The 24,164-nt window shown below is 40.0% G+C and overlaps 1 protein-coding gene across 1 annotated transcript in view; it reads left to right on the forward strand.

Annotated features, from left to right (window-relative positions):
• The first annotated feature begins 5,999 nt into the window (after positions 1-5,999).
• The window catches only part of TRPM6 (transient receptor potential cation channel subfamily M member 6), a 163,862-nt gene continuing 145,697 nt past the window's right edge, over positions 6,000-24,164 (forward strand). Inside the window, exon 1 of the mRNA XM_069476382.1 lies at positions 6,000-6,127. Coding sequence (XP_069332483.1) covers positions 6,119-6,127 — 9 coding nt within the window. The 5' untranslated portion in view covers positions 6,000-6,118. The remainder of the gene's footprint in view (positions 6,128-24,164) is intronic.

Here is a 24,164-nt window from a genome sequence, read left to right on the forward strand (position 1 = left end):
TTGTGTTGAGGTACACTCCTTCTATACCTAGTTGGTGAAGATTTTTATTATGAAGGGATGTTGAATTTTATCAAATGCTTTTTCTGCATCTGTGGAGGTGATCATATGTTTTTTGTCCTTCATTCTGTTTATGTGATGTATTGTGTTTATTGACTTGTGTATGTTGAACTATTCTTACATCCTGGTATAAATCCCACTTGACCATGGTCAGTGATTTTTTTAATGTGCTGATATATTTAGTTTGCTAGTAAGTTGTTGAGGATTTGTGCATCTATGTTCAGCAGGGATATTGGCCTATAGCACTCTCTTTTTCTTATTGTGTCCTTGTCTGGTTTTGGTGTCAGAGTAATGCTGGCCTCTTAGAATGAGTTTGGAAGATTTCCCTCCTCTTTGATTTTCTGAAAGAGTTTGAGAAGAATTATTATAAGTTATTTATTCTTCAAATGTCTGGTAGAATTCAGCACTGAAGCCATCAGGTCCTGGGCTTTTCTTCAATAGGAAAATTCTCTCATTTTTTTTTTTTAAGAGATACGTCTTACTCTGTCACCCAAGGTGGGGTGCTATGGTGCAATCATGGTTCACTGCAGCCCCAAACTCCTGGGTTCAAGCAAACCTCCCACTTCTGCCTCCCAAACAGCAGAGACTATAAGCATGTGCTACTACATCCAGCTACTTTTCTAGCTTTTTGTAGAAATGGGATCTTGCTGTGTTACCCAGGCCAGTCTTGAACTTCCAGACTCAAGCAATCCTCCTGCCTCAGCCTCCCAAAGTGATGAGATTACAGTCATGGGCCACCACACCCAGCCAGAAATTCTCTGATTTTTAATGAGATTCAATTTCATTATTTTTATCTGTTCCAGTTTTCTATTTTTTCTTGGTTCAATCTTGGTTGGTTGTATGTGTCCAGGAATTTATCCATTTCCATTAGGTTTTTTCAATTTGTTGGCATATAGTTGTTAATAAGAGTTTCTAATCAGCCTTTGTATTCCTGTGGTATTGGTTAATGTCGCCTTTTTTATTTTTAATTTTATGTATTTTGGTCTTTTCTCTTTTTCTTTGTTAGTACAGCTAATGGTTTGGTGATTTTGTTTATCTTTCCACAAAACCAACTTTTCATATGTCAATCTTTTGCATTGTTTTTTAATCTCAATTTCTTTTATACTACTCTCATCTTTATTATTTCTTTCCTTCTACTAAGGTTAGATTTTGTTTATTTTTGCTTTCCTAATTCTTTGAGATGCATTGTTAGGTTATTTATTTGAAATCTTTGTCTTTTTTAAGGTAGGTATTCATTGCTATAAATTTCCCTCTTAACACTGCTTTTACTGTATCTCATAGGTTTTTGTATGCTGCGTTTCCATTTTCATTTGTTTTAAGAACAAATTTTTAATTTCCTTTTTAATTTTTCCATTGATTCATTGGTTGTTCAGGAGCATGTTGTTAATTTCCACATATTTGTATAGTTTTCAAACATCCTTTTGTTACTGATTTCTAGTTTAATACCATTGTGGTCAGAAAAGATACTTGATATGTTTTCAATTTTTTAAAATTTTTTGAGAATTGTTTTGTGGCCTAACATCATGTGATCTGTCCTAGAAAATGTTTCATGTGCTGATGAAAATAATGTGTATTCTGTAGCTGTTGGATGAAATGTTCTGTCAATGTCTATTAGGTCCACTCAGTCTAAAGTGCAGTTTAAACCTAATTTTTTTTTTTTTTTTTTTTTGCTGATTTCTCTGTCTAGATGATCTGTCCAATGTTGAGAGTGTCGTGTTGAATTCTCCAGCTATTATTGTGTTGGAATCTCTTTCTCCTTGTGGATCCAATATTTGCTTTATATATCTGAGTCCTCCAATGTTGGGTGCATATATGTTTGAATTGTTATAGCCTCTTCGTGAATTGATCTCTTTATCATTATATAATGATCTTCTTTGTCTCTGTTTACAGTTTCTAACCTAGAGTCATTTTATCTTATATAAATACAGTTACTCCTGCTTGCTTTTGGTTTCTGTTTGTGTGGAATTTCTTTTTCCATCACTTCACCTTCCGTCTATGTGTGTCATTATAGGTGAAGTGAGTTTCTTTGTAGGCAGCATATAGTTGAGTCATTTTAAAAAAAATCTATTTGGCCAGTCTATATCTTTTACATGGGGAATTTAATTCATTTACATTTAAAGTTATTATTGATAGGTGAGGGCTTATTCCTGCCATTTTGTTGCTTTCTGGTTATCTTGTATATCCTTTCTTCCTCTCTTATTGTTTATCATTGCAGTTTTGTGTGATAAAGTTTAATTTTTTTCTCTTTCTTCTTTGTGTATCTGCTCTACCTCTGAGTTTTATACTTTTGCATGTATACATAAAATTTACATAAAATTTCCTTCTGAAATTCCCACAATTAGAATATTTGTTCACTTACTGGTGTCCCATAAATCTTATAGCTTTTCTTCACTCTCTCTCATTCTTACTTCTTTTTCTTCTCTGAGTAATTTTAAATGACCTATATTTAAGTTCAGATATTCTTCTTCTGCTTCATTAAGTCTGCTATTGAAGCTCTCTATTGTGTTTTTATTTCATTCATTGAATTCTTCAGATGCAGGGTTTGTCTTTGGTTCTTTTTTATGACATCTATCTTACTATTGAATTTCTCATTCACATCATGAATTATTTTCCTGATTTTGTTGAATTGACTATCTGTATTTTCTCATATCTTGTTGAGTTTCCTTAAGGTTATTATTTTGAATTTCTTTTCCAACAGTGCATTGATTTTCTTTTTACTGAGATCTGTTACTGAGAGTTATCATGTTTCTTTGGTAGTATCATGGTTTCTTGCTTTTTCATGTTTCTCATGTCCCTGTGTTGATATCTTTGCATTTGGTGGAATAATTGCCTTTTCCAAACTTTCAAAAGTGGTTTTTGTAGAGAAAGATTTTACCTGCAATTGGTTCTTACTGGCCAGTTGGGAAAGGTGTGATGACTCTGTTTCTGGGTAGGTGCAGTGGTATAGTCCCCATGCAGCCTCTTTGGCTACATTCAATGTCACTATTAACTGTGGGTGCCTCAGAAGCCTAGGCTGTAGAAGTTTGTGGTAGTGGCAGTGTCATCATTACAGGTTGTTAATACCCTCGTTGACAAGGGCTTTGGGGGCCTCCTATTATCATTTTCCCCACAATGGGGAGACTAAGCTGAGGGATCCCTTTTGGTATCAGGTCTGACATGGCCTACAAGCAGCTTTCATGACACTGTGTTCCAGGTGCAGGTACTTGGGGCAGCTGTGGGGCCAGGGTCCTAGGCTCAGGGTCCTGTGAACCTATTGTGGCACCTGGGTCTTGGGGTGCAAGTTTCCTCTCTGTGGCATGTTTGGATGTAGGTTGCCCACAGCACCAGACTCTGTGACTTTGAGGTACCCACTAGCAGCTTGGGTTCAGGGATTCTGTAGATGGACCTGTTCTGCCAAAGCACCATTTCCTCAGGAGGGACTGTGCAGATTCCTCTCTGGCTGAGAGGGTGGGGAGATGGGTAGGTGGAACAGTTCCATCACTGCTTGGCCCACATGAAAGAGTATAATAGTTGCTTACAGCTTAGCTTGAGGATGTCAGGCCATGGGGCTAGGGTGGTTTGGGGTTGGTTGCCTTAGGGATGAAAAGGGGCCATGTCTATTCACCCCTGAAGCAAAACAAACTCCAGCAGTAGTTCCAGTTCTAAGATGGTGTTATGCAGTAGCCAGTCAGGCCACAGAGGGCAAGGCACAGTGTTGGCTTCTTCTATGGGGGAAGCACAACTATATGGTCTCTAGGCAGTTTTATCAGCTGCGCTTAGTGACCGTGAGAACTGCCGGGAACTCCAGTAGTGAGGACTATAGGCCGCCAAGGTGGGGGCTGTTGGGATCTTCTTGCTTCCCTTTTTGCTATAGGAAGAAATTCCTTCTGGTTCCCAGCTGACCCTGGCTCGGGGATGGGGTGGTAGGGTCCTGGTGTATCCTTCTGTTCTCTATGTGGATGTCCAGAGTTTCCATGATACTAGGCGTTCTGTTACTTCTTTGGCATATTCTGGCACTCTCCTTTTTGTTAAGTAGTTTATTTGTTGTTTTGGCTGTCTTTGTGGAAGCAATGAGTGCTGGGATCTTCTAGACAGGCATCTTGCTCAGTTTTTTCTTCCAGTGCCCACCATTTTAGGTGCTACATAGAACAGCAGTCCCCAATCTTTTTGGCACCAGGGACTACTTTCATGGAAAACAATTTTGTTATGAACGGAGAGTGGGGTGCCCACAGGGGCAGGGGGGTGGTGGTGGAGCTCTGGCAGTGAAGTGAGAGATGGAGAGCGGCTGTAAATACAGATGAAGCCTCACTGGCCTGCTGCTCACCTCCTGCCGTGCTAACATGCCAGGGACCTGACCGGCACTGGTCTAGCCTGGAGGTTGGGGAGAGCAGGCATAGAACATTTGAAACACTCTCAGAATACTTGTTATATGTTGGAGACAAAAACAATATATGGGTGTAGAGGCAGGAACTAGTTGAATTTATTCAGAATAGTTTTACAACACTGAAATAGTTAAAGCTTGCTTTCTTTGGTGGGGGGGTGGTGGGATGAGGAGAGGAAGATGCATATGAGTTCTTAAAACTAATTTGGCAATTCATGCAAAATACCTCAGGAAGGATGATAAGAACTCTGAGTCATCGATCTACTTCTAAATCAGCAATCTAAGGGCCATCAGGAAAGTAAAGTGTATAGCATAATAGACACAACAACTAGCTGTTAAGTTGTTTTTTACCGCACTGCATTTGAGATCCAGTTTTGACTTTCATCGGCCATTTGGCAGGAAATGCACCATCTACTTTGCCCTGTTGGTGGAGTGAAACTCCGTGGTATGGCCTAAGAGAAGCCATGTGATTGCGATACCATCTCAGGTTCCTGTTCACAAGATGTTGCACAGAAGCTTATCTAAATAAATCTGCCATTTCTCTTTTCTGGGTGAGTTTTTTTGTTTTTGTTTTGTTTTGTTTTGTTTTTCTTCTAGATGCATTTATGAAGGACTGATCATGTGCTAGTTACTATTCATAACAACCATTTAAAGAAAAAATACTAATCCATTGATGATTTTCTAGTGCCTCCATATTATATTAATATATACCTATTAATTAGTTATCCCTCATTTTTCCCTGCCCCTGGTCTCCAGAAGAATAACTACTGGCAACAACTGGAAGTTCAAAAGGGCACTGAAGTTTTTACAAATGATCACAGTTGGGTAAGACAAACAAGGCTGAGGGAACAAGAGATCCTGCCAGTTTTACTTGTAAACTTTTGGAATTTTGAGAATAAGGGACTAAGAAATAATCCATCTTTTAATGTGGGGCACAAAAATGAAAGGTAAAAATAAAACCTTTTATTACAAAATATTCTGCTACTCATGTGTCCCATGGCGTGAAGGTGGCATTTGTTGAAATAAGAGTTGTTCCTGCTTGGCAGGGGTGGAAACTGACATTCAATAAGGTTAAAGATGTGCTAAAGGTTGTTGCATGAATCATAAAGTCAGTATTCAAACTCAGATCTTCTTGTTTTAGATTCCCTGCTCTCTTTGTTGCATGGAAACTACTCCATTCTAAATATTAAAAAACAAACACATAAAACTTTTTAGAGCAATAGTTTTGTAAAAATAACCACTAATAAAATTTGCAGAGGTTCTAAATGTATTTTTATTTAGAATAACCTAACGCCAGAGTTGAAATGCTAAACGCCAGCTCCATGGACAGTGTATTCACAACATACATGCCCAGGATTGATCAGGTTCCTTCTGCAGATCTTTTGCAGCTGGAGAGCTCAAGCTGATGACGACAGGAGTGTTAATCATTTCCTTACCAGACAATCTTAGTCACAAGTTCCTGCTAAAAGTGAAATTACACCCTCTGGTTTAAAAACAGATAAAAACTTTTTACTTAGTTCACATTACTATTTTTTCCGTTCTAGGTTAAGCACATGGAAATTTGTTTGGCACATCTTTTTACGGCACTATTTCCATTAGTTACTCCCACAAGCTGGGGTTTATCTGATTGTGTGGTGCATGGAAACTTCAGGACAAAATTCAATGGCCGAAGGCTGAGTGAAATTTACGCTGGCTGTGGTTATGAAGAGGGTAAGTGAATAAACCTCTTTGTTGCTTTCACTTATGTTTATTTTCCCTTATGCTCCATTTTATACACCACAAAATGCGCAAGGCATAATCTTGCAATTACAGTTAACCATTTAGATTTGCTTGATGGTTGTGTTTAAGTGATCACAGGCTAAAACCAAGAAATTAAAATGCACAATGAAGCATGCATAACGAAACTGCTTCAGTTTCTTCTTGAAAAAATTGTTTTTATTAATTAAACAGCTTGTTTTGTTAATTGAACTGTTATTGGAATGTCTTTCTGCATTGATGTTATGTTGGACTGTTCAGTAAATAGACTGGAGACAATTTTATGTGAACAAAATGACATAAATAATTTTGAATATTGGAAGTAGCCAAGCTGGAAACTGGATGGAACATCTGGAGGCAGAATTCGAATGTCAAATGAGGTTCTAATACAAATATTGTTTTATGGCTGTGTGTTTCTATTCAGTAAGATGATTTTTTTTTCTTGTTTCTTGAAATCTATTTGAAATAGTCGTGACAGTTTTTTAAATAAAGCCTGTTATCGATATCCCGATTATTTTCTTTCCTTGAAAGAAAAATCATATTTGGGTATAATAGTAGGACTTTCATTAGAAAAGTACTGATTCTTTTCTTGTCCATGTCAATTGTGGTGACACTATTTCAAGAAAAATACAGATTAGCTTTCTTTGAGGCCTAGAACAGTCCCGGGCACATAGAAGACTTTGTGGAAATAGCGACTGATTATTTTCTTTTTTTCTTTTTAATTCTGCATTTATATTAATGGATTTTGAAGAGATTTTCTAACCACTTGTATAAAATCTTATTAAGTATTCAATAAGTCAGTGATGAATCAAAAGTAAGTAGAAGATAGAGTCTTTACCTGAAATCGTATCTTTCTATTTTGGAGAATTTTAACACTTTTCTTATGAGTGTTTGAAAAATTATAGGGATGATAAACATTTTTTTACAACAACATTGCTCATTATTGTGAAAACCTGGAAACAACCAGATGTTAATGAACAGGATAGTGGTTAAATACAATGGAATGCTACATAACTCATAAAAGAGTGAGGTCAATCTATATTTATTAATGAGAAACCAGTCCAAGTTATATTGCTAAGAAAAAAACTAAGTGTCAAAAAATATTAAGTATAGTATCTTATCATTTTTTAATAAAAACAAATAAATGCCAGTATCTACACTTGCAATGTCTGTAGGACTGGTCACCTATTTAAAGTGACTATTGAATGAGAAAGTTTACTTTTTACTTTGTAGACACTAGAATGTAATTTATTAGGAACTTTGTTTTATTTACGGCTAAAACTTTAGTGTATATAATGGTGCCTGGCACATAATAAGCCATTATAGGAACACAATGAACAGTGTTGAATGAATGAATGAGATTTCTGTAATATTTATTTATTTATTTTGTAATGCTTAAATTTCAAAAAATTAGCATGATTAATTTGTAAGCAGATAAAATCCACAAAATACCTTTTTTCCAATATTAAAAAAAAAATGACAGAACAGGCTGGGCATGGTGGCTCACACGTATAATCCCAGCACTATGGGAACCTGAGGGGGGAGGATTGCTTGAAGCCAGGAGTTCGAGATCAGCCTGGGCAACATAATGAGACTCCCATCTCTACAAAAAAAAATTTAGCTGTTCATGGTGGTGCACACCTTTAGTCCTAGCTACTTGGGAGGCTAAAGTGAGATGATCACTTGAGCCTAGGAGTTGGAGGGTGCAGTGACCTATGATCATGCCACTGAACTCTAGCCTGGGCAATGCAGTGAGACCCCGTCTATAAAAAAAAAAAAAATGACAGAACAACTTTCAAAGCCCTTGGTCCTTCTTCCTTTCAAAGGGAAACAAAGATGTTATAGTACTGGTGCTCCCTTAAGATTTTCTACCTAAGCTTCTTACTTTGGGTTTGATGTCCATCCTTGAGAATCCATGCATCTAATATCCCAGATTGCTGCCTATCTTTTTTGTGCATGCCGTCTTTACAATTTCATGGCAAACTCTGGAAAATACAGACTCTATCTTATGACCTTTTCTGTTCCCAATACCTAGCATAGGCCCTCATATACAGTAGAAGTACGGCTTTTTAATGGGTACTTGTTCCACAAACATTTGTGCAGTTCTTAATGATGGTATACTGATGTCATTCCTCTTCCTAGACCATGAATTTTATCCTAGGCCCTGAATACATGTTTGTTGAATGAATAATTGGCGCTTGACTCTGGCATATAATCTCTGTGTATACTGGTGGTTAGATTTAGTTCTGAAGGAGGTGAGATGAAAGGAGGCTCTATTAGTTTGGGATTTTTTTGCTTGCTGGTGACAGAACACCTAAATCTGGTAGAATGACTGAATCTGGCAGAAGTAGAAGCAAAAGAGAGTTTGCTGGCTCATGGAGCAGTTTAATGGTGCACCTGACTTGAGAGACAGCGAAGTACTATGGCTCAAAATGTTCTCTCTGTCTGTCTCTCTGTTATTCTGTTCTCAGAGAAGCTTTCTCCTTGAGCTTGTAAAATAGCTGTGAATCTCTAGGAACCATAGTCTTTCAGTTTCCAATCCAGCAGGAAAAGGTCAGTGTCTTTGCTTCAGCAGTCTTAGGAAACAGAATCATGACACTCACTCACATAGTGAACTCTATTCAACCCTAACTGCAGCTAAGAGATCCAAGCCACTGGTTTTAAGAGCTTCTAGATGGCAGGATGTATTCCTTCAAGAGGGAGAAGAAAAAGAAGAGCTTCTAGGGCCAGGATTTGGTAAAGGTCTCAAGCAGGCCCAGTGGACTGAGGGTAGGGCAGAGGCGGATCCCCAAAAAATAAATCAAGACAGTTGCCATCTCAGGAATGTACAGTTGGTGGTTAAACAATAAATGTCCAACACAAAGGAAGATGGTTGTTTCATTCCCTTCTGTTCTACTCTCCCTAAGATATATTCAAATATGAGTGAGCAACATATGTAAGAACCTAATCAACTCTAGTTCTATAAAGATGTACATATAAGTTCTAACTGTTAAAGAAGAGGCAGATGCAAATATGTAAGGAAGGGGCTATCTGACTTGAGTGGAGCCAAAGTCATGGTCTAGAGCAGTAATTCTCAAATTTGCAGGGGATAGTTCTGATGCCCAGGCTACTCTTTATAACATTTATATAAGAATACCTAGAGCTGGTGCAGTGGCTCACGCCTGTAATCCTAACACTCTGGGAGGACGAGGCTGGTGGATTGTTGAGCTCAGGAGTTCAAAACCAGCCTGAGCAAAAGTGAGACCCCGTCTCTACTAAAAATAGAAAAAATTAGCTGGACATGGTGGCGCATGTCTGTAGTCCCAGCTACTCGGGAGGCTGAGGCAAGAGGATCGCTTGAGCCCAGGAGTTTGAGGTTGCTGTGAGCTAGGCTGACACCATGGCACTCGAGCTTGGGCAACAGAGCGAGACTCTGTCTCAAAAAAAAACAAAAAACAAAACCTAGTGTTGCGACCCAAGCACCAGTACCTATAGTCTCCCAGGTAAATTGTATTATAGCCAAATTTGAGAACTAGTGGTCAAAATAGACATCAGGGAAGATTTATAATAGTTTTAGTGGTACCTGAAATTGTGTTTTGGATGTAGTAAATTTTCCATAAATATCTGCCAATTTGATTTAAAGGAAGAAAAGACCATGACTGAGCAAAGGGGTCAGGGGTGGATATCTGTTGTCAGTCTACTGTGTGCTAGGCATCGTGTTCAGCTCTCAATATACATATCTCACTTAATCTTCACAGTCAGGATTAAAAATAAAATCTCCATTTATATTCAAGAAATAGAGGTTCAAAAAAGCTAAGTAACTTGCCTAAAAGCAACCAATGAATAGAACAGGTCTGTCGTGCTCCAGATTACATACTCTTTCACAACACCACAACTGCAAATGTCAGAAACAGGTTGAAAGGTAAACTCAGATGTTGGTGTGACAAATAAATTTACCTGACTGAAGAGTAGAGTATGAACCAGGCCCAAAAGCAATCCTGAAAATTGACAAAAGTGGCATCATTCAGAGCAGGGGGTGGCCAACGAGGGCCCCTGGGCCGAATCCAGCCTACGGCCTGTTTTTGTAAATATCACATTTGGAATTCATTTGTTTATCTGTGGCTACTTTTGCACCATGATGGCACAGCCGAGCAGCTGTGATAGACACCATATGGCTTGTGAAGTCTAAAGTATTTACTATCACTTCACAGAAAAAGTTTGGCCTAGAGTTTACAATTGTGATTAGTCATTGTCAGAAAGAGATTGCCATGATCAATCCAGGACTGATGATAATTCTTGTGGCTGTGTGTGTCAGATTCTCCCAAGCATCCATGCATTCATTCAATCAATAAACATTTATTGAGCATCTACAATGTGCTAGAACTATGCACTCATAATCTTTTGGGTAGATAAAAGAAAACAGTTGGAATACAGTACAATATATTCTACAGTGACAAATAGAATACTAAAATATAGATTCCCTCTCTGCTTTGAGGCTACATAAGGGCAGGCTTTAGGTTTTTTTTTTGGCTAAGCATTGTGAGCTCAGCCCCTGGCAGATGTGCAGTAGGCAGTAGGGGATCACTAAGTAGTTGATGAACGAACTCATGAATCCATTAAAGTGGTGGAAGTAAGCATAGAATGCCAGGGGAACAAACAACCTAGACCATGGTGGGACGAGGTCAGGTTATGAAGTTGAAGAAGTGGAAGAAGTAAAAGGAGGATGTCTGAAAGTGCGGAGGCCAGCAAAGAGGGAGAGGTTGTAGTAGGAGCTCAATGGACCCTCCTGGGACAAGATGTACCACTGTGGGGCTGGAGAAAAAGAGGAGTGTGATCCTGAGCAGTGTTTGGTGGGAATTTGATGTGAGATATAACATAGAATATCTATTCATTTCCTGAATGAAAAACCTCTAGAACCTTCCTGCTGCCTATAGGACTCCTTGGTAAAGCCTTTAAGTTCTCTATAATTTGATCTCTGCTGATTCAATCTTACTTCCCTTACTTCCTTATTCAGCTCCCACCATCTAGTTTTATGCTTCCCAGTTATGCTTTATTTAATCTTAACTCTATGTCTTTTTTTTTTTTGGAGACAAAGTCTCACTTTGTTGCCCGGGCAAGAGTGCCGTGGCGTCGGCCTAGCTCACAGCAACCTCAAACTCCTGGGCTCAAGCAATCCTCCTGCCTCAGCCTCCCGAGTAGCTGGGACTACAGGCTTGCGCCACCATACCCGGCTAACTTTTTCTATATATTTTTAGTTGTCCGGTTAATTTCTTTCTATTTTTTTTAGTAGAGACGGAGGTCTCATTCTTGCTCTGGCTGGTCTCGAACTCCTGACCTCGAGTGATCCTCCCGCTTCTGCCACCCAGAATGCTAGGATTACAGGCGTGAGCCACCGCACCCGGCCCTAACTCTTTGTCTTTTAAAAAGATATGTCCACGCTGAGTGAGGTGGCTCACACCTGTAATCCTAGCACTCTGGGAGGCTGAGGCGGGAGGATCGCTGGAGCTCAGGAGTTTGAGACCATCCTGACCAAAAGCGAGACCCTGTCTCTATTAAAAATAGAAAAAATTAACCTGGCTTCGTGGTATGTGACTATAGTCCTAGCTACTCGGGAGGCTGAGGCAGGAGGATCGCTCGAGCCCAGGAGTTTGAGGTTGAAATGAGTTACGATGACATCACTGCACTCTACCCAGGGCAACAGAGAAATATTTTGTCTTAGAAAAAAAAAAAAATCTATACATATTGTTGTGGTATAGATCTATTATTTCTAATTGCTACATAATATAAATTCTGTATGTTATGAATTTAGCCATTGTACCTATTTACACCTCCACTGATGGAAACTAATATTACCTTTAACTCCCTGTACTACAAACTATGATGAACATCCTCATATGGTTCCTTCATGGACCTAGTGTTAGAGTTTATTTGGGATATATATCCAAGAACGGCAGTGCTGGATCACAGGGTATGTATCTATTTAATTTGACTAAGAGGTCCAGATTTCTCTGCTGAGTGGTAGCCCTGGTCTATGCCCACATTTCTTCCCAGCCCTTTACCCCGCAACAAACACAGAGTGCCTATAGACTAAAACCCTACCAACACTTAGTGTTACCCAGCTTTCTAATTTTTACTAGTCTAACAGAGTTCAAATTGATATTTTATTGTTTTTTCATTGGTGTTTCTCAATTTACTAATGAATTTAAAAATCTTGCTTGATGTTTCTTTCAATTTCTTCTGTAAATTGCCCATTTGGAAATATTTTTCTATTTTTTCTAAAGGAATTCTTATCTTTTTCTTAATAATTTACAATTACATGTTTATAAAATTATTTTTTAAACCCAGGAAATTAACTTAAATTGTCACATTGAATTAATTTGTACCAAGTACCTCTTACTTTTCTGATTCTGAGAAGACGGGAGTGGATGTACAGTTTTTTGGTCCTCCTAAATCTCCACGTGTAAAATAAATGGCAAAACTAAAATCCCCAAAACATTTACAACAAAACTAAGTAGACTTCTACTTTCTGGTCTGGCATGAAAGGGGATAGGAAGTCATCAATCCCAATACCACCACCACCACAACAACAGCAACAAAAAATCTGAATAAATGAGAAATCAACAACTCTCCTTTGAAGCAATGGTCAATAGAAACTTCCAAAACTGAAAAGTAAAGAGAAAAAAGAATGAAAAAGATAAAACAGAATATCCCAGAACTGTGGGACAATTACAGAATGTAATGGGGGTGCAGGCATCCCTTTGATTAAAAAAAAAAGAAATGTATAAGTATGTGTAACATGAATTCCAAGAGGAGAAGAGAGTAGGTTACACAAGAAACATTTGAAGGACTCTGGGAGACCGAGGCAGGAGGCTCTCTTGAGGTCACGAGTTCAAAACCAGCCTGAGCTACAATGAGAGCCCATCTCTACTAAAAATAGAAAAAAATTAGCCAGGTGTGGTGACATGTTCCTGTAGTCCCAGCTACTTGGGAGGCTGAGGCAGAAGGATCACTTGAACCCAGGAGTTTGAGGTTGCAGTGAGCTAGGATGATGCCACTGCACTCTAGCCCAGGAGACAGAAAAAAACAGAACAAGACTCTGTCTCAAAAAACCGAAAAACAAAAAACATTTGAAGTGATAATGACTAGGAATTTTTGAAAACTAATGAAAAACACCAAACCACAGATCTAGAAAGTGCAGAGAACACAAAGCAGGATAAATACCAAACTAGGTGATGTTAGCTCTACGAAACCCAAAATACAACCAGATTGGGAGAAATCAGTCACAGACTGTGTATGTTCTTATAACCTGTGTGGGAGGGAGCAGAAGGAAGCAATAGGCTCTCAGGTGGATTCAGAACAGGAGGAACTCAAAGGTGCCCACAGGTGGCCAGCTCCTCCCAAAGTGCAGTGTGGAATCTGGGAGCCTGGTGGTGACAGCTTTGCAAGGTGTGGGTGGGGCAGGGCCAAGCCAGCTTGTGGTGGGGGTGCAGCCGACCCCAGACCTGAAGCCGACCCCAGACCTGACCTTGGGAGCTCAGCTAAGCAACACACCCACACAGCTCCAGCCCAGCTCAGCCCAGCTCAGCCCAGCCAGTGGGGGCCGCTGGTCACCTGCGTTTCCTGACCGCCTTCACCTGCTGGGACTGACTTAGCCGCCCTCCAGGGTGTCCCACCGCTGGGCTGCTGCCTCCTGTCCTTCTTACATGCTTTGGCCTGGTGAGGCCCTTGTCTCCTCTTCCCACATCGCTGTGTCTCTCTTACACTGTCCCTGCACCCCAACCTGGCACCCTAGAGACTATGGAGAATTCGAAGAGATCACAGGTGACTGGAAAGAAGTCCTGGCAGGGGCCCCATCCCAGCCTTGCTATTGGGCACCATCTTGCCTGAATCCGGAATTCGTTCACTTCTTAGCCTGCACTCAAACCCAGCTCAGACCTTCGTGCTCACCCACACTCCTCCACTGTCTGGTTCCTGGGGCAGCCCTCCCTGTCACTGGCTTCTAGAACCAGGCCAGGGCTCCTGGTAAGCCCCCAAGGCTGCTGACCTCCTGACCTCTTCTGCTCCTTATTGCTGAGAACTGAGCTTTTGCCTGAGTTCTGGCCCAGTCAACACCCCAGGAAGCCTCATCAGGCTGCATTCCTGAGACCCCAGTAACAGTGGCCCTCCAGGGCCAGCCTTTTGGAGAGTGAGGTCATCTGATTGCTGGTCTCTCAGAGGAGATGCCTGGGGCAGTTCCTGATACCCCAAGACACCCTGTTCTTCTCCCAGAAGCTTCTTAAGGCCACTCTCAGAAGCTGATTTTTGTTCCCATATCCCAGGGAAATAGCACATTCTGAATTTCTGTTTTATTTAGAAATGACTTAAACAACATTATGCAAAGGCTGATCAGTTTAAATTATGATTGACACCTAAATGCTGTGATGTCCCCTAGGCTGAGGGAAGGATGGGCTCTGGGGCCTCCAGTGCTTTGCCTCTCTGTCTGCCTGCCCTGTCCTGGGGTGATGGACAGATGGCCACAGGCAGGAGGATGCAAGATTGGAAGCCTCTAGGCTCTGGGCCTGGCCCCGCATCCCTCACATCTGCAGCCTGGGCTGCCTGTGTCCCTAAATCCTGCTTAATCTCAGCTGGTCTAGGGGGTACCAGGAGCTGGTGGGGAGCCTGGTGATGGGGGTGGGGGTGGGGAGGTGGGGCTGGAGCTCTCAGGAAGTGACAGCACCAACCTGAGGGGAGGAGAGGGACCAGGAAAGGGGAAAGGAGTCCAGGAAGATGCTTCTGATGTCATCTTGGACCCTTGAGGAGTCCACAGATGGAGACGCAAGTCCCAGCCAGCACACTGGATGGTCTAAGGAAGTGACAGAACCTCTCTGTGCTACATCTTTGGGCACAGTGAGAGTGACTCAGCCTCCCAGGGCCTACACAGTTTCATATGAGTGGACAGGTATGAGCTAATGAAGTGCTTTGCAAAGTATAAAATACCTAAAAGGGGGGAGGCGGTGAGGGAGGAGGCCAACAGATGTTTACTAAAATTGTGGTGGGCTAGTTAGAGCATGGCAGCTAAAACTGGGGGGTGACGGGGGTTGGCTACTCCCACTAGCAAGAGAGGGCCAGCGGCCTGTGGTGAAGCATACAGGCATCGTGTGGCCCAGCCCCTAAGAACCCCTGGAACTGCCCCTGTGGGGTTTCTTTCCAGAAGGGCCTGAATTGGGGAAAAATTGCTGAGAGTGAAATAAAAATTAAGCAAGAGGAAAAAAATAGAAGAGGAAAGCAAAGATAAAAGTGGGAGATGGGAGCAGAACCTGGAAACTTCAGAAAGCAAGACTTTTGGAACCTAAACTCAGCAGTGATGTGCCATAATTTCTGCTATATCTGACTGGTTACTCAGGCCAATGCATGTACAGTGTGGAGGGGAACTATATGAGGATGTGAATATTAAGAGACAGTGGTTGTTGGGGGCCATCTTTGAGGCTGGCTCCCACAGTTGAAAACCCATCAGATATGCTTAAATCTATGAATTCATAATAATTGTTTAAAACAAACGACCAGGTGCGGTGGTGCGCACCTGTAGTCCCGGCTACTCAGGAGGCTGAGGCAGGACGATTGCTTAAGCCCAGGAGTTTGGGGCTGAAGTGTGCTATGATCATGCCTGTGAACAGCCACTGCACTCCAGGCTGGGCAACAGAGCGGGACTCCATCTCTAAAAACAAACAAACAACAATACAAACAAACAAGTTGGTTTCCTTCTGAGGATGACAGAGAATCATACATTATTTTGAAAACTGAGAAAATAAAAGGAAAGAACCAAGCTTTTCCAGTGTGCACTATAGAAGTGGGTAACCAAAAAATAGATGAGTAAAAGTCTTTCTTTAAACAATTGTTTCAGCTAATAAATGAAAACAAAATGATAGGATTAGCATATTACCCCATTACAGGCCTCCAATAAATTAATGAGTCTAGGCATTGAACATCAAATCTGCTGACAATGAAAAGGTACAAAAACCAGACATTTTTTGGCATTTTATGAAAGAACACATCATTACCTAGATCCTGCCAAAAGGACCGAACCTGTGTTTGATTAAGCCTCTGGATTCAGCTGTCAATTTACAGGAAGGAGAGGTAGGAGGCCCATGTTGAACTGTACCCCGAGTGTGCAGTCAGCAAAATCTAGACTAGAGGAAATCTCTATAGACCAAATGGCCTGGATTATTCCATAGAATAAGTGTAAGGAAAGAAAGAGATGGAGGAGAACCTGTACATTAAAAGAAACAGCTGAGTGTGGTGGCTCGTACCTGTAATCCCAGTGCTTTGGGAGGCCGAGGTGGGAGGATTGCTTGAGGCCTGGCATTCAAGACCAGCCTGAGCAACAGAGTGAGACTCCTCATCTCTAAAAAAAAAGAAAAGAAAAAAAAAATTGGCTGGGTGTGTTTGGCACATGCCTGTAGTCCCAGCTACTCTGGAGGCTGAGGCAGGAGGTTTGCTTGAGCCCAGGAGTTTGAGGCTACAATGAGCTACGATCATGCCACTGCATTCCAGCCTGGGCAACAGCAAAACCTCATCTCTTAAAAACCAAACCAAACCAAAATCATAAAAAATCAGTTTTTTAAAAAATGGGTGAGGCTGACTGAAGACGCCAAGGATACATACTTGACTAATAAAATTGTAAAGAAATGCAAGGAAGTTATAAAAGCTAGGGTAGTGGAAAGAAAGGATTTCTATAAAAGTCAAGACAGCTGTTACTTTAGGAGAGAGGGACAAGACTGTGATTGAGATGTAGCACATGGAGAGGCTTTCGGGAGGCTAGAAAAGTGTTATTTCTTGACCTGGTTGATAGTTACAAGAGCGGTCACCTGGTAATAATTCACTGAGACATTAATTTGTTTTATGGGGTTTTCCTGTATTTGTGTTTTGTTTTTATATGAACATGATGATAAGCAACATTTCTGAAGATAATACACGAAGATGGTGAAATATTCAAAGAGAGTGTGTGTATAAAATTCTCTCTCTCGTTTCAAAAGCATAAATGGTAGAATTACAATACCATGCACATGTTCTGATCTTTGCTTATTTCACTAAATATTTTATTTTGTAGGTTGTTCTGTATCACATAGGGCCAAATTGGATAGAATCATAAAGTTAATCCCAATTTCTAGGCTACAACCAATATATTTCAACCTGTAAATAGCAGTTTAAAAAAGTGGATACTTTTTCTAAGAATATACTCTATTAAGTCAGTATATTTCTTAATGTGGAGATAGCATTCATATTGATTTTGAAGGTACACATATCTCATAAAGTTGAAAACTTACCTGTCCTTTTTTTGCCCAGGTTTTCAGATTAAACAAACAAACCCGCTCACCCTTTGATTCAGACAAGATTACCTGGGAGAAGGGTGGATTTTAGAGTTAGCAAAGTGCTTTTTCAGCATTTCCCTCAATGAACTCTTGTAGATACTCTATGGCAAGTGTTAAAACAACACACTGGTGACTAACCTTTGTGCTTTTCTGTTGATAGCGACCTGTTTCTAATGATAACTAGGATTAAACAGGCTAATACAGCCTTTAAACTGTAATCTTGGGATAGTAAATATTTTCTGGGTGACAGATTATATTGTGTTTAAAAAACCCAACTTGGCCAAGTGTTTTAACTACCTATTTCCTTTAATATTTCTCACTTTTTCAGTCACTTAAGTAATATATTTTGTGTACCTACCAAGGACTAAGCAGTGCTTAGTGTCCTGGGGCATCAAGGAAGAAAGTACAAAGACAGAGCTTACGGCCTTGGGAGAGTCAAGATATGTACACTTATGACACAGCTGGGAAACAAGACAGTATTATATATGTGTGACGTTTAGGTCACAAGGTGTGTAAAAGGCATATTAATATATACAATGTATATATAAATACACATGCATACTAAATGTTGAAGGGACAATAAGCCCAGATGAAAGGTGATGTGAATCTGGTTATTAGGCAAAACTCTATGCTGCAGAAAGTTCTGGAGCTGAGTTTTTCTTTTTCTTTTGAAATAATTACAGACTCACAGGAAGTACCCTTCCCCCACATTTCCCCAGTGGTAACATCTTGCATAATTACAGTACAATATCAAAACTAGCCAATTGACATTGGGACAATCTACAGACCTTTTCCAGATTTCCCCAGTTTTACATGCACACACTTGTGTGGAGCTGAGTTTTGATAAATGAGTTCCATAGACAAAGAAGAAGAATGAAGAAAAACAAGAGATAAACAAAGCCTCACAGAGAAGTTACTTTGAAGAAGTGCCCTCTTGTTCTTCCGACTCTTAGCCATTCTACATAATCCTATGTAAATTTACCATAGTTCTTTCCTCACCAGGGGTTACCTTGTTAACTCCTGTCACAAATGTTACTCAAGCACTTATTCCTGTTCCCTTATTTCAGTGATAGAAACAGAGGCAATCTCTCTCCTAGAAAGAATTTGTCTTCTGTAAGCTAGTTTGTAAGTTTTTTGAAACCCAGAACAGATTTTCCCCTGGGTCTTGCCTATCTCCAGCTCATAATGTAGCTCATAATGTAACTAATTTCTGTACATAGCAATGTTTATAATTTCTGTGCATGCTGGTAGTGGTGGGGTTGGCAAAGAAGAAGTGTGGCTTATGAATGTTAGGGAAGGAGGACTTTGGCTTGGGCACTCTGCTATCAGATAGACTTCTATCTTAATAGATACCATTCTATTGCTACTAACTGCCACTGCATACAGTGAGTAATATTAAAAGAAAACCACTTTTTTGATACTACTACTTCCACTGTCAAAAGACAAAATTGCAATAAATTTAAAGACCTAAATTAGCTTTTATTTGAGATTCTAGAATTGGGTAACGCCTCATTCTATAAGATAGAATGAGTCTTCCCGTGAGCAGCTGAGCAGAGGAAGTTGCTTTTATAGACAGAAAAGGGCTGAGGAAAGCAGGAACAGAGAATGGGAAGCAGATTGGTTGTTTCAAAGTGACTTTCCTTATAAAGTTAAAGCAGAAGAACTTCCTTATGCTGACTAAAACTGGCTTGTGTGGGGATTTGTCTATTATCTCTCTCCTGACGAGATAAACAATTTAGTTTCAGCTTGGTGATGTGGAACTTCAGCATGAGTGACTTCATTTTGGTTCAGTCTGTTGGGTCTAGTTCCATTTAATACCACAAAATAAAATTTTTCCTAATGTCAGTATTTATCCATTTAACTATCAGTTCCTTAAAAGAGATGGCATTGAAAGTGCAAGACAAGGAGCTGATGAGGAGAACTGGGTGAAGAAATACTGAAAAGAGAGCTTCTAGAAAGAAATATACTAAAATATTTCAACTGAATCCAAACAATAAAACAAAAAGAAGAAATGCACTAAAATAATGACAGTGGTTAGCTCAAAGAGATAGAATTAACAGTGATTCACCTATCTCTCTCTCTCTCTCTCTGTCTCTCTCGCTCTCGCTCGCTCTCTCTGATAGGAGACCATTCTTCCTTTCCCTTAGACCCCTCTAAATTCCCCAGTTCTCTAAAACTAGGATGTATTGCTTTTATAATCATAAAAATAAGAGTGCTTCTGAAATGAAAGAGGTATGTGCAACTTTTTGAAGTAGTTCCTAGTATTATTCAAAGGAGAGGAGTGGAATATGGAGGAGTGTGCTCCTCTAAAGTACAGTGGAGGTGAGTTCTAGGTCCAGCAGCACCGTGTGACAGCCTTCTGAGTGCTGCAGGCACACACCTGATTCAGAACTTAACACACAAGAGGTATCTTTGCAGAGAAGAAACAATTCTGCCCTTCCCTTGGTTTTCCCAATAGTATGCAAATCCACCGTTGACACCTTTGGGCAGGATCCTGCCAGAGTCAAGGAAAGAACGCAGTTCCTGCGTTCGTGCTGGTCCGTGAATTCTTTAAACCCTGGGCTTACATTACCATTCTAGAAGAAGTTATACTGAAAATCTTGCAATTCTATTGAGAGAATGTTGACAAACATCCAGCTCTCCTAGTTCTTGAACCATACCTAGTATCAAGTGTTCATTCATCTTTAACAGAAGGAGAAAGAAGGGCAAGTATCCGGAGAGGTCTAGGTCATATCGTCCTGAAATACATTTGCTTTTCTGTATGGTCCTGATCCTGAATTTGGTCCCATGATCATGATCACAGAACCTTTTCCATTTCTGACCACAGCCTCGAACAGTAGTCACTGGGCTTCCTGGGTCCTGTCTGTGCTGTCCTAGATGTAACTTTAAGAGTATAAATACTTATACCATGTCCTTTAGATATAGTTTACAGCCCATATGAGAATTTGTCTTCTAATTTCTGCTTATCTTGATGATGAGTTGCATTATTGGCAGTAATCACCTTCTCCTTTTGTGGTTTTTGTTTTCCACTATGCTATCACAACTTTGTAAAATATGTTAGGGAAATATGATACTAATACATGTGCAATATGTCCTGTTTCTCCTTGTAGATAACAATCATGCTGGCCCAAGCATATTAATGCCATAAAAAGCTACAACACTTCAGCTTACTTATTCTTCATGCTTTTCTTTTTCTAAATGAGAATTCCTGAGCCCCATAGAATATAGAGGCTTAGCAATTTGCATCTATTTCTTGGTACCTTTTCAAGTAAGAGAGGGTAATTTTGAACAAGTATGATAGTTTATTAAAGGGTAAAGATAGTAAGGCTACTTCAATATAATTGGGTTGAATAAACATTTCTTGCACGCTGGACCATGTAAATGCTGGCTGAGGCAAAAATGAGAAAGAATGGAAGGCTCAGGAACTTAAAGTAGGTCACTTTTGTCACATTTTATTGGCCACAAATCTAGCTCAGATTCACGTGAGTGGATGGAGACTCCACCTTTGCATGGGAAGGCTACTGCTATTGCAGAGTCATGTTGCAAAGTGGTATGCTCACTGGGATGGGAAGAGTTTGTGGTCATTAAACAATATACAGTGTCAACTTTGTTTTAAACAAGGTGAAGAAGATGGCCACTCACCCAATTTTAATAACCCTTCTTTTTTCCATTTAAGAGTCATTCAAAGTTTAACGTGAAGGTGCAGTTAAGCCGTAAAGGAGCTTAGGCTTGGTGCCAATGTTTATAAGGTACACTGTAAAGCACCCACAGCTGCCTGAAGCTACCAGTGTAGGCTGTATAACAATCTTTTGTGACAAGATGCCCAGTTAAATTTGAATTCCAGACAAGCAACAAATAATTTTTTAAACATCTCACTGGTAGATGATAATTTTTTATTATATTTAATAAGTATATCTTCCCTTGTTAGCAATTCAGTTTGGCATGTATCCTCCTAGAACTTTCCTGTGAATATTCCAGCCTATATTTATGTTCTAAAAAAATAGAATCATTTTTACTTTTACTATTTGCTATTTTTCCCCTTCCATGTCTGTATATTTCAATGTAACTCATTCTTTTCAAAGATGCATGATGTCTAATGGTATAGACACACCAGTTTATTTTCTTAAACATCCACTGATGGCTACTTGAACTATTAGTACTTTTTCTTTTTAAAAAAAAAATTTTTTTTTTAAGGCTAGTCAGGTGAAGCAGTGGGAGTGGAGAAGGAACAAAAGAATCTGTAACTGGTTGTCATCAATTAGTTGTAAACACCACTGCACTCGGGCCAGCTTAATAGTACTTTTTCTTTATTACAAAGAGTGCTACAACATATATTCTTACACTCCTATTTCTTCACCTTGCCAACCAGGAATATTTTAATCTTTGTTTTCATGACAGGAGAAATAATCTATTTCATGGCAAATAGAGAAATAAATTTGGAGCACACTCCCATAAAAATACTGAATAAGAGAAAAAATTATTCAACAAGCAAAAGAAAATATGATATATTGCTTCCTTTCAAAAGAGAAAGAGAAAGAATGAAGAAACTTGATTTGCAGTTTAGGGAAATGAATGGGTGGAATTCAAACTCAGCACTTCGGGTTTGACTAGAAAGGCCTGAAAACAAAAAGGGTTACTACAAGGGTAGATTGGATTGGGAGAGCTGAATTTCGCCTTTCACTACTAACGATGCACCTTTATCTGATTTGTTAAGTTAGTAATCCGTACCCTTACACTTTCCCCACTTGTGGAATGCCCTCTAGGCTTATTATAGTTTCCATGACCCTTTCGGAACATCACTGCATTTATTTTGTTTCCTTTATGTTTCTGAAAAGAAACCAGTGGTGACCCAAAGTGAGAAATGTGAACCAGAAATGATACTATATCATGATGAGTGGGGCAAGAGGTTTCCCATGATGTTTTTTCATCTTCTTTTTCTTTCTTCCTTTCTTCTTCTTCTTCTTCTTCATCTTTTTCTTTCTTTTTTTTTTTTTGCAGACAAGATCTCACTTTGTTGCTCAGGCTGGAGTGCAGTGACACAATCATAGCTCACTGCAGCCTTGAATTCCTGGCCTCAAGTGATCCTCCTTCCTCTGACTCCCATGTAGCTGGGATGACAGGTGTGTTCCACCACACCTGGCCAATTTTTAAGATTTTTTTGTAGAGACAGGTTCTGTTGCCCAGGCTGGTCTCAAATTGTTGGTCTCAATTGATCCTCCCTCCTTGACCTCCCAGAGCACAGGATTATAGGTGTGAGCCACCACACCTGGCCTTTGTTCTTCTTGGTGCAAAGAAATAGAGCTATTTATTTGTCATTTTTTTCCTGGGCTATCTAGAAAGGCCGGAAGTATTATTGTGCAAAACCTTCAACAACCCTCACCCCCACCCAAATAATGGGAAAGAAACCAAATCCAAATCTAAGCTTGAAACATTTTCTCGTGGAATAGAATGCATATATTTGAAACTACCCCTTAGTAGCCTGAGTATTGGAACTCATAAAGATCTTCACACCCTAAAAAATAAAGTTGTCACACTCATTTTTCTTAGCGGTTCACCTCCACTCTGAAATCATAAGATTGACCTCAACAGTTGGAGCAGCATCTTAAGACCATGTTAGGTCAGGAGTCAAACATTGACAATGTCCACATGGTCCACTAGAAATGTTGCAAATCTAGAAAACCAGGGCAGAAAGGGAGGTCAGACAAAGGAGAGAGATGAAAACATAGGTAGAAAAGAATGGGAAAAGGAAGAAAGGGACGAAGGGGGAAAGAATGAGAAAGGAAAGTGCCATTTATATTGATGAGAGTTACCAATGGTGTCCCAGGTACAGTTTCATGTTTGATTGTTCATCTTCCTCCTATAAACTTGAGCTCCTTGTAGACTGGACAATGTCTTATTCATCTTTGTTTTCCTGATGCCCAGCATGATGCCTGACAAACAGTCTGTGCTCAGGAAATATTTGTTGGCCTTAATCAGATCACACTAGACTACTAGTGAACATTCTAAAATTTAAATTTCATAGCTAGCCCTCGGCATAGTTATGTTTGTGGCCAGAAGACTTTTATAGACAAGCTTTTCAGTTGGTTGAAGGGCTTGTGAAAATTACAGATTCCTGGGCCCCACCCCAGAAATCCTAATATAAGAGATCTGGGTGGGGTGGGTGGGGCCTGGGAATCTGCACTTTCAACAAATGCCTCAGCTGTTTCTCGATGCAGCTTGGGAATCAAAGGCAGCTTGTAAACTAGCATATTAGATGCCTTAAGCTTTGGGAATTGCCCTTGTACTTTAGGCTCTGAGTGCCTTGAAGCTTGATCTGAAAAACAATATATGAATATAAGATCATCCTAACATGTAAATTTACCAAAGAGATTAAACTAGAAGATGGTAGTCACAGTGCACCAAGATTCTTAAGAATCTTGGGTGCCAAATGGCTGGTCTTCCTGGTGTGTCTGAAGATTTCTAAGAGCTCCTGCTCCCTAGTGTTGAGAAACCTAGCAAAGAAGTTGTGTAAAGGACACAGATCAAGAGGCACTTACTTGCCTTAGAAAAGCTTCTGAACCTGTTAACTGTTTACAGATTAACTCTTTGAAGGAGATGCTGCAAAGATACACAGGAGATTAACTGTTAATGCAAAAACAACAGCAAAATGCCAATACACATATGAT

Source organism: Eulemur rufifrons, chromosome 7, assembly GCF_041146395.1.
Source record: "Eulemur rufifrons isolate Redbay chromosome 7, OSU_ERuf_1, whole genome shotgun sequence".
NCBI lineage: Eukaryota > Metazoa > Chordata > Mammalia > Primates > Lemuridae > Eulemur > Eulemur rufifrons.